General features: G+C 34.7%; 1 protein-coding gene across 1 annotated transcript in view; it reads left to right on the top strand.

Annotated features, from left to right (window-relative positions):
• The first annotated feature begins 398 nt into the window (after window positions 1-398).
• The window catches only part of LOC128674258 (uncharacterized), a 14,572-nt gene continuing 1,160 nt past the window's right edge, over window positions 399-13,810 (top strand). The window contains exons 1-5 of the mRNA XM_053752734.2: window positions 399-536; window positions 8,957-9,117; window positions 11,929-12,130; window positions 12,553-12,695; window positions 13,444-13,633. Coding sequence (XP_053608709.1) covers window positions 485-536; window positions 8,957-9,117; window positions 11,929-12,130; window positions 12,553-12,695; window positions 13,444-13,633 — 748 coding nt within the window. The 5' untranslated portion in view covers window positions 399-484. The remainder of the gene's footprint in view (window positions 537-8,956; window positions 9,118-11,928; window positions 12,131-12,552; window positions 12,696-13,443; window positions 13,634-13,810) is intronic.

Here is a 13,810-nt window from a genome sequence, read left to right as displayed (position 1 = left end):
TTTCCGAGTATCGTATCGATTTATTCGAGTTGCCGTGATTCAGCTAGCTTACAGTTTTAGTTGCATGTAATTAATAGGTTTGAATATTTTCTGTCACTCTTTCTATAGCTATCATTTGATCATTTCATTTAAAATCACGATCGTTCTTACACTTTCTTCAGCTTTCTTTAGTGGCTCTGATGATGATGATTGATAAATTGATATGATTGATGAATGATAAATTCAAATCATTTATTCAGAAATTAGACCTTCACAGGCACTTTTTCTCGTCAATATTTATAGTTATTTCTCACAAGCTACAAACTACTATGAAAGATTTTTATACCGAAATATCGCACTCTTTTCGTTCGTACGAGCTCTCACTGACATGCGCGCGCGCCGCATCAACTGCCAGTAACATTTAAACGCCAGTGACAATCAGACCTCTTTACAATTTGACTTTTTATTTTTGTATTTATGTGCTGTTAAAATTCGTGCTATTGTGATGTCGCTGTATAGGAAGTGCTTTATTGTTTTCGTGTCCATTTGTTCTTTTGGTACGTATTTTTTGAATAATGTTACGTTATGCTAATCTATCTTATGCTAATTATGAATGTTTATTCTTCTATCACGTCAAAACGGAGCTTTGATTTAGGTGTGTTTTGGTCTTGAGATATTTGGAGAGTGACATAGGCTATTTTTTGCGGCACGCAGAGCCACGAGCAACGGCTAGTTGTGATTTATATTTTCAAAATCATCATTTATATAATATAAATACCTGTATAGAATTTTATATTTTGTATGCAACAATAAAATATCCTTGGATGATTGTTTATTACTCAATCATATCTAAGACTAAGCAGATATAGATGAATTTGATTAGAGTAGATGAAGCAATCTGCTTAAAGGTAATTATTATTTAAACCAAGTGAACAAGGCCTCCGAGCCAATAGCTAAATAAGTATTTCAAATGCTTGTATGAAATATTTATATGTTGGTTTATAAATGACTAGAGGTCCGTCCCGGCTTTGCCCGGGAAAATCCGTAATAAAAATTTTGCCTATTTTACTCCTGAAGATTTCGTCTGTCTCTGTGTCAAATTTTATCAAAATCAGCCCAGCAGTTTTGGAAGTTCATTCATTATAAACTAGAATACAAATATTTTCTCTTTATAATATCAGTGTGGAACTGTGGAAGTATGGATAGTATGGAAGATACTTAAACTTTTAATCTGTTCAATAGCGTCTTGGACAACATCCACGTGAGGATATGGAGTGGTCATATTCTAGGGCGGAACCACACGCCTCAACTAGCTGATCTCTGTCATCATGCCATATAACAAAGTATAATGTTGCGTTATTAACAAATGTTATGTGTAACATCAATATACGTTTATGACCACCCGTAATTGATTTTAATTGGCCACGATTAAACAACTGACCCTCTTTATGTTGATGTGGGAAAAAAGGACAAATAATAAAATTAGAAGTCTTCAATAAATCATTTCAGCTGCTTGCGATAAAAATAGAATCACAGCTGCTCTTTCAGAGTGAAACGTGAAAGTCGATTAAGGGATTTCATTAATTCCAATTGGATTGCTGTCACCTGCCACTTTTTGTGGCGGTATATATACGATACAATATTAGAGCCTTTAAGAAAATACTACTGGAAAGGCTGACCACGCTCGTGTGATGCCCCTTTACTGCAGTTGTTCCCTGGCAGCGGTGACCACTTACTTTCCGCTCTATTTCCAAAAATGGAGAATATTGTCTCTATTATATTTGGCAAGCAAATGTCCACTAATTACGCTCATTATGTCTATTTTTTACAAGCTTTTAATTAAATTGCAATTGAATGTAAGCATAGGTATATGTTCGGGTGAAATCTCGTAAGTCCATTTTGAAGCAAACATCTTCAAATGATTGTTAAATATGTATTTTTGTAGCTCAAATTTAAAAACGTTTTATAATTCAATGAATCATACTTATTCATACATGATGCATTTCAATTTACTCCGATTATGAACTAATGACATCTCCCAGCATTCACTTCGAGTTAAGTACAGTCGCACAGCACACCAACCTGTCCAAATTCATCGCATTTTCGCTTTTATGACCGCCGCTGCATCAGGGTTGCCCGATGGCTGCGATTGCACTGGAATTTTGTTTTCTTAAGTTCTCTGCGATGGCCGCCGATTCACAAATGTTTGGTTTTTTAACAAAGTTACGATATCACAATTACTACGGTAAAAAAGGAAAAAGTAGCAAAAAAAAGTTAAAAACAAAGTTAAAAAGTTGGTTAAATTAGCGCTATAAACTTTTTAAGTACATTTGTATACTTACTAGCTTTTGCTCGAGGCTTCGCCCGCCTGAATTTCTCTTAGTATGCAAATTTTCAAATAGATTGTTTAAGTAGAGCGTCGCTTTCGCATTTATAATATTAGTTAGGATTTAAGTAAAAACAGTTTTTAATTATATTGATGACAGCCAACGCTTCAGAATTTTGGTGTTTAATCTGAAATTAACTACATAAATCTAGATCTTACACCAAAATTCAGAATACGTTCTTGGCTCCAAAAATGTCCCAGAATAGATAAGTCTGGATTTGGCAACCCTACATGACATGCTGTTGACTGTACTTACGATTTTATATTATAATTCTAAATGAGACAAATTAGAGGACGCCACTCTCCCAAGCGCCATCGTATATCATAAAATCGTTTTATAACGTGACAACACAAGTTTAAACTTCCGTTAAATTATACTAACCTCATCCCGGGGCTTCGGTCCCGCGATTTAAAATATTTCGAGATAAAATTAGTACCTTTGATTTACAATTTAAGGTGGGTAATTTTATCTTTTCTTTTTATAATTTGTTTTTATTAGTTTATTATAGGATTTATTTTAGTTGTTTAAAGTAGCTTAGGTTAAAATAATGTTATGTATGTAAAAAAAATATGTGACGTTCGAATAAAGTCAATTTAAGGTTATAATATTCTAAAGGTATACCAAATTTCATTGGAATTTTGGCGCGATAATCAATCAATACTTTCACATTTATTTGTATTAAGAGTAACTCTGCCGTCCTATTACTAAAAGGCCGTTAAGTGACATTTAGGTGATTTTGACTTTTATATACAGCGCAAAAGAGCAATTTTTTCTCTATCGACTGATCTATGCCACAATTTTCTATCTTAAATAGTCTTGGAGATACGGTCACCATGTAGACCGTTAAGTAGACTATTTTTTTGATGTTTCAATACTTAAAAACGGCAAACTGACTATACAACACAATAATAAGTATAAAGACCTATAACTGCATTGATCAATATCCGAAATCTTGTCTCATGCCATCTTAAAACACAGTTATATCCGGCTACTGCTATAGTAAACAGTTACTGTAATCTAACGTTTTTCAAGAAATGTAATTAATGTTGGGATTCTTTACTGGCTACTATACTTAAAAACAGTTTTTTCAGTAGTAACTCTCTTAAAAACTGTTAAAGGTCTTTAAACGTTATGCTGTTGGAAGTTATGTTAAAACTATTACCAATATTTTATTCTATAAAACGGTCACCGTCTTTTCATAATAACAAGCTAAAAAATAATAATTAAGCGAGCAATACAATAAAACGGCTAAGTGGTATTACTACACTTAAAAACGGCTAAACTCAGCGGCTCCTGCGCCGACCCGCACCTCCGCTCAGTCGTCGCTACCTATACGAAGTATTAGGACGTGCTGTCAGCGGTCGCGTCATCTTGTACCGCCAAAAATGGATTCAAATCCCAGGTAAGAGATTTACTGAAACGATTATTTATTAAGCCGATAATCACTTAGGTTTATAATGATGTTATAGTCAAAAATAATATTAGTTGAGAATTATGGTATTATTTGTACCTAACTGCCAAAGGCTATGTATTGCTTTATTGTTTCTCTATATATTTTTCTGTAGCCTAAACGTTTTGGTGGGGTTTTAAGTCTGAGGTATTGATAGATTATAATTGCATAAGGCTAAGGAAATGCCTGAAATGTTGGCTCGCCGGCAGTTATTTATACTACGACTTACCACGAAAAGTATTTTTTGTTTATTTGTTACGCTTTTGCGCCTAAAATATTAAAACGAAAATAATAACATTTTCCTTACAAGTTGTATGTTTATTACAATTTATTTATATTCCCCTATGTAGGGAAATATAAAATAATATAAGAGTTGTTATCAAATATTTTCACTAGTAGCAATTTTTAAAGGAATTTCATTAAATTCTTATTATTGTTTTAGGTTTAGAAATTCAAGAATCCAAAAAATGCTTGATCATTGCCACGAGCGCTCTCGTTCAGAGTTAGTAATTAAAAAATCGTCTTTGCCTCAAGAATGGCCAATACGAGAGTCAGAAAAAGAAAATCAACCTCCAATGTTACTGTCTGAACCGGTACATGGGCCTGAAAATAATAATCATCTCGAAATCGTGCAGCATATGGCACCCAAAGAACAGTTTTCTGTACAATTCTGTGATAAAGAAAATCACAGTAAATGCCCTAATCTGCCGATGGAAGTAACTCTCGTAAACTCACTTTACGCGAGAGAGTATAGTTTAACTTCTTCAATATTTAATGAATTTGGGGAAACCAAAACTCATTCAGATCAATCACTGAAGTCTATTGAATATTTGAAATTATGCTGCCGATGTCTATGATCTCTTCTGCACCGGACTCACCAGTGGGAGACTTTTCATCAGACGATTCTGTTAAAGACAAGGACTACTGTCCGAGCGAGGAATCTGATTTGTCTGATGATGACCATATCTCCAGGGTCAAATGTAATAAAAAGCAACCCACAAACGCTCATCCTACCACCCAACAAACGGAACCAAATATAACAGAGCAGCCAGAAGTTTTTGCATCTTCATCAGAAATTGCTACTGCGGAAGAACAAATCAATGATATAATAATCTTTAATGCGAAAGAGAGAAAAATACAACAAAAACAACAGAAGAGATTGACATACAATGTCAAACCTGGATGTAACATAAAATGTTCTAAAAAATGTTCTACTAAGTTTTCAGAAGACACACGTGCAGAGATAAATAAATATTATTGGGACTTATCTTGGCAGGAAAGAAGAGTATTTATGCGAAATAGTACTGCAGTAGCAATTCCCAAAAGAAAAATTACAGCTGAACCCAAAAGAGCACCAAGAAGTACATTTAATTTTAAAAAATCTGATGGAACCCAAGTCGAAGTTTGCAAGATATTTTTCCTGACAACATTAGGGTTTCACAAAAACAATGACACTGTATTATACAACTCTTTAAACAAGATCGAGAAAGACAGACGTGGACTACATACGAAGACTCCCCGTATAGATAGAGATATATTGACCAGCCACGTAGAATCATTTCATCCGCTTGAATTACACTACCGACGAGAACATGCACCGCTTCGACGCTATTTGCCATGTGATGTAACGATTAAGTTGATGCATAAAGACTTTTGTGAAAAAAATCCTTCGCAAAAGGTATCTTACGAGCTTTATAGAAAGCATGTTAACAGTATGCGGATCTCATTCACCAAATTAGGTAATGAAGAATGTGAAATTTGTGAAAGTTATTTCTTGCATTCTAAAAGTACAACACACGATGTGAAAAATGCAATTCCAGAAAACTGCGGTGCGTGTCTGTCATATGGAAAGCACAGACAAAAGTATATCAAAGCTCGGGATTTATATGATCAGCAAAGGCGACACGCACAAAATATGGAAAATATTTATGTTAGTGTCGACTTACAAAAAGTTATTATGCTCCCGAGACTGGATTGCTTCAAAGCAATGTTATTCTGTCCAAGACTTACAACGTTTAATTTGACTTTTGCACCACTAGGGAAAATTACCACGCAAAATAAACCGCTTGCCTGCATTTGGCATGACGCTACTTCTGGTCGCAAACAGGAGGATATAATAAGTTGCTACTACTATTTTCTTCTACAACATCGTGATGTTAAACATATACATATCTGGATGGATAACTGCAGTGCACAAAATAAAAACTGGCTGCTATTTTCTTTTATTATATTTATGATAAATAGCGATTTGATCGCAACTGAATCAATAAGCTTTCTTTATTTTGAGCCCGGCCATACATTTATGAGCTGCGACCAAGTACACCACCAAGTCGAGCTATCAATGAAGAAAAAAGGAAAATTGTATGATTTTCAAGATTTTTCTGACTGTGTGGCATCCGTAAATCTATCAAAAGTTGATGTAAAATGTATGGAATACACTGATTTCTTTAACTTTCCAAATGTCGTATCAGACAGACGCATCCAAACTGCAAATCCACGAGTTTATATGAAAGACATTATCAAAGTGAAATTCCAAAGGAACCACTTTGATCTTTTATATAAAAATGAGTTAGATGAAGAATTTCAATCACTGTGTTTTATTAAAGACAAATATTTAAAAAAGAAAGAGGTTATGCGTCCTGAGCCTAAAACGGCTCCTAAAGGAATTGAGCAAAGTCGAAAAGACTCTATTATCAAAATATTAAACAATATAGCTCCACCTCATAAAATGCAATTCTGGAATGATATTTCTGTTTGTGATGCATAAAAACATGAAAACAAATATTTTTAATTTTTTAAGTATTTTTAGACTGATTAATCAACGTAATCATTGATCTCAATTACTTTTAAGAAGACATGTTGTTTTAATTTTTAAGAAGACATTTTTATGTTGTTGTTAATTGTTATTATTTTTTTTAAATGACTTTGTGAAAGGACGTTTTGAAGCTATCGTCTGTTATCTTTTGAGAAGACTTTTTTATTTTTGTAAGATTTTATTGTCTTTAATTTTTCTATTATTACAAAGAATGAATACTAGTCGTTATTCTATCGCTTTGAGGCTTTTGTATGCTTATTCTGATGAATAAATATTACTAACAATGTGGAAATGTATTATTATTTTGATTATAATCCATTTAATATGTTTACAAATTATTTTTAACAAGACATTTCAATATACCAATCTTTAACTTGGTCGTCTATTTCACTTAATGCCTTTAAATTTCGACGTTACAATGCTAGTCTAAAACACAGTTAACTTGGTTTAGGTTCTAAAAAGTATTTTCTAATTTAGTAAAAAATAGAATTTCTCATTGGATAAAAAATATGAAAAGCAGTTTAAGCTTGTTAACGTTTTATTTTAAAGCTGCTGTACTAATAAATTCTACTAGTTACATTTCAAGAAAACGGTTATGTGACTTAACCGTTATGTAGTTTTGTTATTTTACCTAACTGCTATTAGTAAGACTACAGACCTACAGTTGTAATATCGCACAAATCTAAAACACAGTTGCGCTTCAGCTGGCCGTCTTTAACTCTTGTAGAATTACTTGTTTTTATTTTTATTTACTGCGCTAAAAAACAAAAAAGTTCATAAAAAAAACACTAAATAAGGTATTAAAATAATTTCTACACTTATTGAAAGTACCAATTATGCTTATTTTTTATCAACTGAAAAAATCACATTATGTTATCAAAAAATGTAGAAACTTTGATTTCCCGCTTTTTTGTCCGTAGCTCAAAAAGTTATTTCATCACTTAACGGCCTTTTATTGATTGGACGGCAGAATAACTATGTACATACTCTTGTATATTATCACCTCTTCCTATAGATAGGTACAATATACTTATAACATATGTCATAATAATAATAATAACACATGATTTTACCATTATGACCGAAATTATTAGATTTGTAATATGTATAAATATTTTTTAAACCTAACAATTTAAGGCCGCGTGATTGGTGCATAGTTCTGATCATAGTCAACAAACCGTTTAAGTCAACTAACAATATCAATGATGCCGGGCACACCCACCTATTATTTCCACTTAAAAACTCGTAAAAAATCATTTTTGTTTCCAATCTTGGGTGACAAAGTTTTTAAATCGATCGCACATTTATGTTTTATGTCTAGCAGTCAAATTTGACGTTAACTTCGACCTGTGCGCCGCCGCCGTCATTTAGATAAAATGGCGTACTTTTCGCTTTTCTGCGCAGGTCTAAGTTAACCTCGAAATGGTGCAACCCACCATAAGTCGGATAAAATATAACTTTTAACTATCAAGTTTCAATTCAGAACTTTTATTTTATTTGTTACCTACAACAATATGTTGTAATTTGTATTTCAACACCATTTCAATTAAAGAAAATGATTTTAAGACAAGGATTTTTTAATTTTATGATAAAAGGAATATGATTATTGGTAATAACACAGATGCTCGAAGCGCGGAGCTCTAAAAATTATCTCGCTGTCTATTGGTCCCATAAAACCTAATATCTATTGTATTGGAAATATTTAGTGATGATACTTGAAATAAGTATGTATACCATGCAATACCATAAGGCATTGCACTTATTATGAAGTCGTCACGTTATAGTACAATATTTGACTCCTTTTAGACTTAAGAGGTTGCCTTAATTCGCTCAATTGGGCAGTCGTGCGCGCCTTAATACTTTAATGCCCCACATTTGGGAAGCATACACTGAATGTTTTAACGCGGAAATGGCATTTTAACTAATTATGTTTTTCTACTTTTATTACATAAAGGTACAAAAATTGAGTGTATGAAGTTAATATTATCGATAAACGTAATGTATTTATTGTAACGTTGAGGGATATTGGTTACCTTTTCTTATTTAAAGGTGTACCTATTATGTAGGTACGGCTTGTTGTTCCGTCCTAGAATAGGACCACTACATATCCTGCCATAGATATCACACGAGGTGACTAAGGGAAACATATCCTAGGTAGCTGATAGGAAACAGTAATATTAATTCCTAAGGAGGGTTGATATCATGCAGACTATTGTAAAATCACAGTCGAATCTTCTAAATTTTTAGGTTATTTATTTACAGTGCCCCAAGCTTCGGGATGTAATCTTGAACATGTTCAAGATTTACGATAATTTTTTCTTCCAGCCCTTGCCCATCCAAAGACCACTGTGGTGGAGCTGACTCAAGAACGGAGACCAGAAGTGGGATGGGTGGTGACGTGCAGCTGGTCTCTAGCGCCTGACGATCATCTACAAGCCGTGTTTCTGCACAGAGATGACAGACAGTTTGTGCATTACAGGCCCGATGTAAGTGAAAATTTAGTTGAAAAATTTCAGGGTTCTAGCGGGTTACGAACCCATGCCCCTGTCTATCTGGGACAGTATTCGTAACCACTGAGCTATCGAATCATGCATTTAAATTTAATTTTAAAAGCATGTGTGATATGCATCCTTACATATTATAAAACAAAATCCTCTGCCGCTTCTATGTATCTGTCATTAAACTCAAAAACTAGATCTGCACGGATTTTCATGCGGTTTTCACCAAAAAAAACAAACAAACAACAAAAGAATAGGTAAATGTGAAATTATGATATCCATATCAACAATTTAGAATTTCTATTATAATTTTTCGGTTATTATAATTCGGTTTATTTTAATTATATATTTTGTTCTTATTTTTATTTTCTAAACAGTAATATACTTTTATGGAAGTGACATAACTATAACTAATATCTGTCCTAGTAAAGACAAAAGATAAATGTGTTTTGATCGTACATTTAAAAGCTACATGCAAACGAAAACAATGATCTTAACCATTTTATGTTCTCAACATAACTAGATACACTAACGAAAGCCACAGGAGAACTTGACATGAACGTCAAAGAGATAGTGATTCCAATCAACTAGCGAGTATGTTTCAGTTACATCTGATCCGACCGTTTGTGCAGCAAATTGATATCATGTAGTGCAATCTTCATAGAAGTTACAATCGGAGGCCAGACACAAATGATACTAATTACTAGAGGTATATAAGAGTGATGTTTTAAAATTCTTCAAGTAATTTATAATTTCTCCCCAATCGAACAGAGTGCACAAAATTAAATTATTAACCATTTGTTCCTTTTTAACTTTAAGTTTAGCTACTCAATTCTCGCTCTTTATTATCTCCTGACGCGAAAGCTTGAGTATGTATGTATGTTACCGCTTACCGCTTACCCCTTCAAAAGAGAGTTTTGCTCTTTGAGTATAAAAACAACGTGAGCTACCTGTCTATATTTGTATCACTGTGACAACTCGATTACTGTGTATTAAAAGCTGGTTAATAATAATTATAATGTAATTTTAAAAAGGTTACCTAATACTCGATAACTTCTCATTGTCCAATTTTTTTTGTTGTTTTTTACTGGCCACTATAATTGGGATGTTCCAATTTAGTCCTAACTGAAGGACCAGACAGACTGGAACCACGATTCTGTATATTTCTACCTGAGTTATGGTTCCTTGTCTCTGGTGTGGTCAAAGATACGGCTAATGACTTCCGAGGCAGCGGAAATATGGTGTCTCAGTGCTGGAAAGTAATTTTATGACCGGTTTTTACCAGTTAAACACTTGGCATTATGATCTTCATTACCTTCCTAGTTCAAATTCAAATTTCTTTATTCAATTTAGGATGATATACATCACTTATTGACGTCAAAAGTATGAGATGTCCTAGAGTATGAGTACGTCTATATATATATACATTTTTCGGTAATTTAATCTTAGAGTCGGTTGTGTCTGTCAACTTTGAAATTTTTCCTATGTATTTATTTAACACGGCATATCTATATATCGGTTTATACACTACATTTGCTTCCAGCTCACTGAATTCTGTATTGAAATGTTAAATTGACGTGGTTTTATTGTAAAACATACCTAATTACACAATCTGTTTACGTTTACGCTTTCGTTGTTATAATTTATCGGTTTTGAGATTTATTAATAATATGTAATAGGGATTATTTAACGGATTAATAATGTAAGTATTATTTATTATTCTACTATAAATGTTTACAAATAAACGAAATACTATCAACTCCTAATTTGTATGAGTGCTTTTATTTACGGCATTATAAAACACGCAATACGTATATGTCGGTATATATGTCGGTCGGGTCGGGAGGTTCCCTCTATTGTGGTTGAGCTTCGCGATGGCTGACTCACGCGTCAACTCGTGAACTGGTCAGCTCGATCTTTTTACTAAAAGTTTTTTTTTATTTTGTTAATTATACATACATATCAGCACTTGATCACAATCATAATATGTTTCAGTAAACCTTTTGACCATGTACTTTATTGTGTATGTACTTACATTGTCATATTACTGAAAAAAAATATACATAAATTTATATTTAAAAAATGGTAAGCCCTTCTGGCATAATAGGGACCAACACTGTTTGAATGAGTTTCTTTCGGCATTTCTTCTCAGCAGTGGTCGTTCCGAAATGCGAGTAGTTTGTAGCTTTGGTAAACATCATTTAATTTAGAATATGACGTGAAAAAGTGCCTGTGAAGGACTAATTTCTGAATAAATGATTTGATTTTGATTTTGCCGAATCCGCAAAGTACGGCGAACTGGTCAACGATATTGTGGTGCCGGCATCACATCCTAGAATCTTCCCGTGGACGTACATGGCGACAAATGGATAAATGAAGCCTTCAGCTGTTAATCATCGACAGTTACAGATTGCGCCAAACTTCTATTTCGCTCAGAAGTTGCTTGGCGCAGGTGTACAGTCGGTTTTGAGCTACTGCGACGCGACTCGCCTCGACTTCAGAGCGAACTAGATGTTTGGCGCGATCTGTGTATTACGTCGCACATCGGATCCTCCACAATCTTTATAAAACCAACGTAAAAAATAATAGCTCGGTGCAAAACTAATTAACATACAAGGTCGGTTAACTATTCGACGATGTCAAAGCGATTGACGCGGCAGGACATAGCTCATAATGTAAATTAAACCGTCCTAGCTTGAAAGCATCGAACAAGGGACCTCTCGGTTCAGAGGCAAGCACTTTATCACTGCGCCATCTAAGTCGCCTTCCTTATCCTTGACGACAAAAACATTTTTCCAGCACAATGGCGCGAGCCTCCATCACTCATATTCAACCATAGATGACGTGATGGACCTCACGTGTGACGAGAGGGCAGCCAACTGCACCTTGGTCATTGAGCTGATGCAACCCCCCAGGAATGACATCGAGATTGCTTGCGAGGTGTCAGGAGAGGGACCCATGTTCAGGATGGGCAAAAAAAGCCTTACTATTGACCATACTGGTGAGTAATTAACATTCTTTGACCAAGAAGACTTCATAACCGTGAACGTATCTGTCTTTCTTTCATCCTAGCGTGTTTCCAATTGCATTCGGGGCTATAGATCCGCGAAGCCCGTAGTCAGAACCCTTGAATAGTGTAAAATAGTGCCTAGTATGTAGTATTTGTACATAAATTACCAGAGAGACCTTGTTTCAAGGTTCGCCTACGTGGGTCACCATTGCCAACAGCGAGAGTGAATTGTACCTATTCCGATTTAATGGGTGAGAAGCAGAGAAATTACAGGATAATGTAACCAAGATCCTAGGTTACAAACTCGTCTTGTCTTGCACTATTTATTGATTGTAGATATCATAATGTAAACTATATAACATAATATAAACTTAAGTAAAAAAATACGAATCAATAAAAGATTGTATGTTCAGTTCTTCCCAGCGACGCAGTTATAGAGGCCTCAAAAGCGAGCGATTCGGACCCGAACAGTGGGGGCAAACCTTTGTTGAACTGTTCATCTACCGGTATACCGGCGCCCAGGATCGAGTGGACAATTGGTGATGAAAATTCCGAGGTTAGTAATATTGTTTAATCTTCTTTTATCGTTAGGGATGATATTCGTGCCAATGTTCTAGTAGTCTCTTATCTAGGGATGCCGACGACCGTGCGAAGTTGCAAAGAGAATGTAGGAAAACGGATCCTGGGCGTTGGAAATGTTCAACGGCTAAGGAAGTAAACGGGTAAAACACTTAGATGAGGAGAGAGAGAGAGAGAGAGAGAGATAAAATACTTATTATTTCTTTTCTTCGTTCTGTTTATTAGAGGTCGGGTCTCTTTCTACATTTGCTTTAGGGGTGTGTACTCCAGGTTGTCTGGGTATTAAGCATTTCTGAAATGGCTGGTGGTCTGCATAAATGGATATAGTAGGTGTGCAGTCAGCGACACATAAAGCTACACAAATTGATTAGAAAATTCGTCGCTATTACCGCCTCGTATAAAGATCCATGTAGGGTAACTTGATGTACAATTGATTGTACAAATCTAATAGTTTTGAAAGCGATTCGACCGCAGCGGCCGCGCTGTCATTACAATTTTTCATATTTTTACAAAGACAAGAATTAGTTATACTATCAGACTTTAAAACAATTAATCTGTACCTACTGTGGTAGTGACTTTTATTAATGATTTTGGAAATGATTCCTTCCACAAGAAAATTGACGGATCGTAATGAGAGCGCGGCCGCAGCGGTCGAAACGCTCTGAGAACCATTCTATCGCAAAGTGTATAATAATTTCGTTTTCACGTCTAATAAATGTATTTAGATGACAAGTTTCCACAACTCACGCGTATGGAACGCAACGTCAAAGCTGTGGTATTCATGGTCGACCCTCATGGTGTCGGACCAGCTCCCCATCAAGTGTACTCCGAAGGTGTTGAGAGGATCCAAAGTTTACTCTGGGAAGACAGCACAGTATAACGCTGGTAGCCGAATAGGCACCACGTGGATTTTACGTAAGTGCCTCAAATTTAGATTAACACGCCGAGAATGATAATATGGATGTTTACTCAAAAGTATGGATGGAATTCATTTTGTATTCATCTGCTATCAATCAACACATATATTGTTAATATTTTCTATTGGTGGAAACCGTGTTTGGCCTTTGTTTTGACTATATTTTGTATCTCTAT

This window comes from Plodia interpunctella, chromosome 12, assembly GCF_027563975.2.
Source record: "Plodia interpunctella isolate USDA-ARS_2022_Savannah chromosome 12, ilPloInte3.2, whole genome shotgun sequence".
Taxonomy (NCBI): Eukaryota; Metazoa; Arthropoda; class Insecta; order Lepidoptera; family Pyralidae; genus Plodia; species Plodia interpunctella.
The sequence above is the reverse complement of the archived record's forward strand: the minus strand, read 5'-3'. Positions and strand labels throughout refer to the sequence as shown.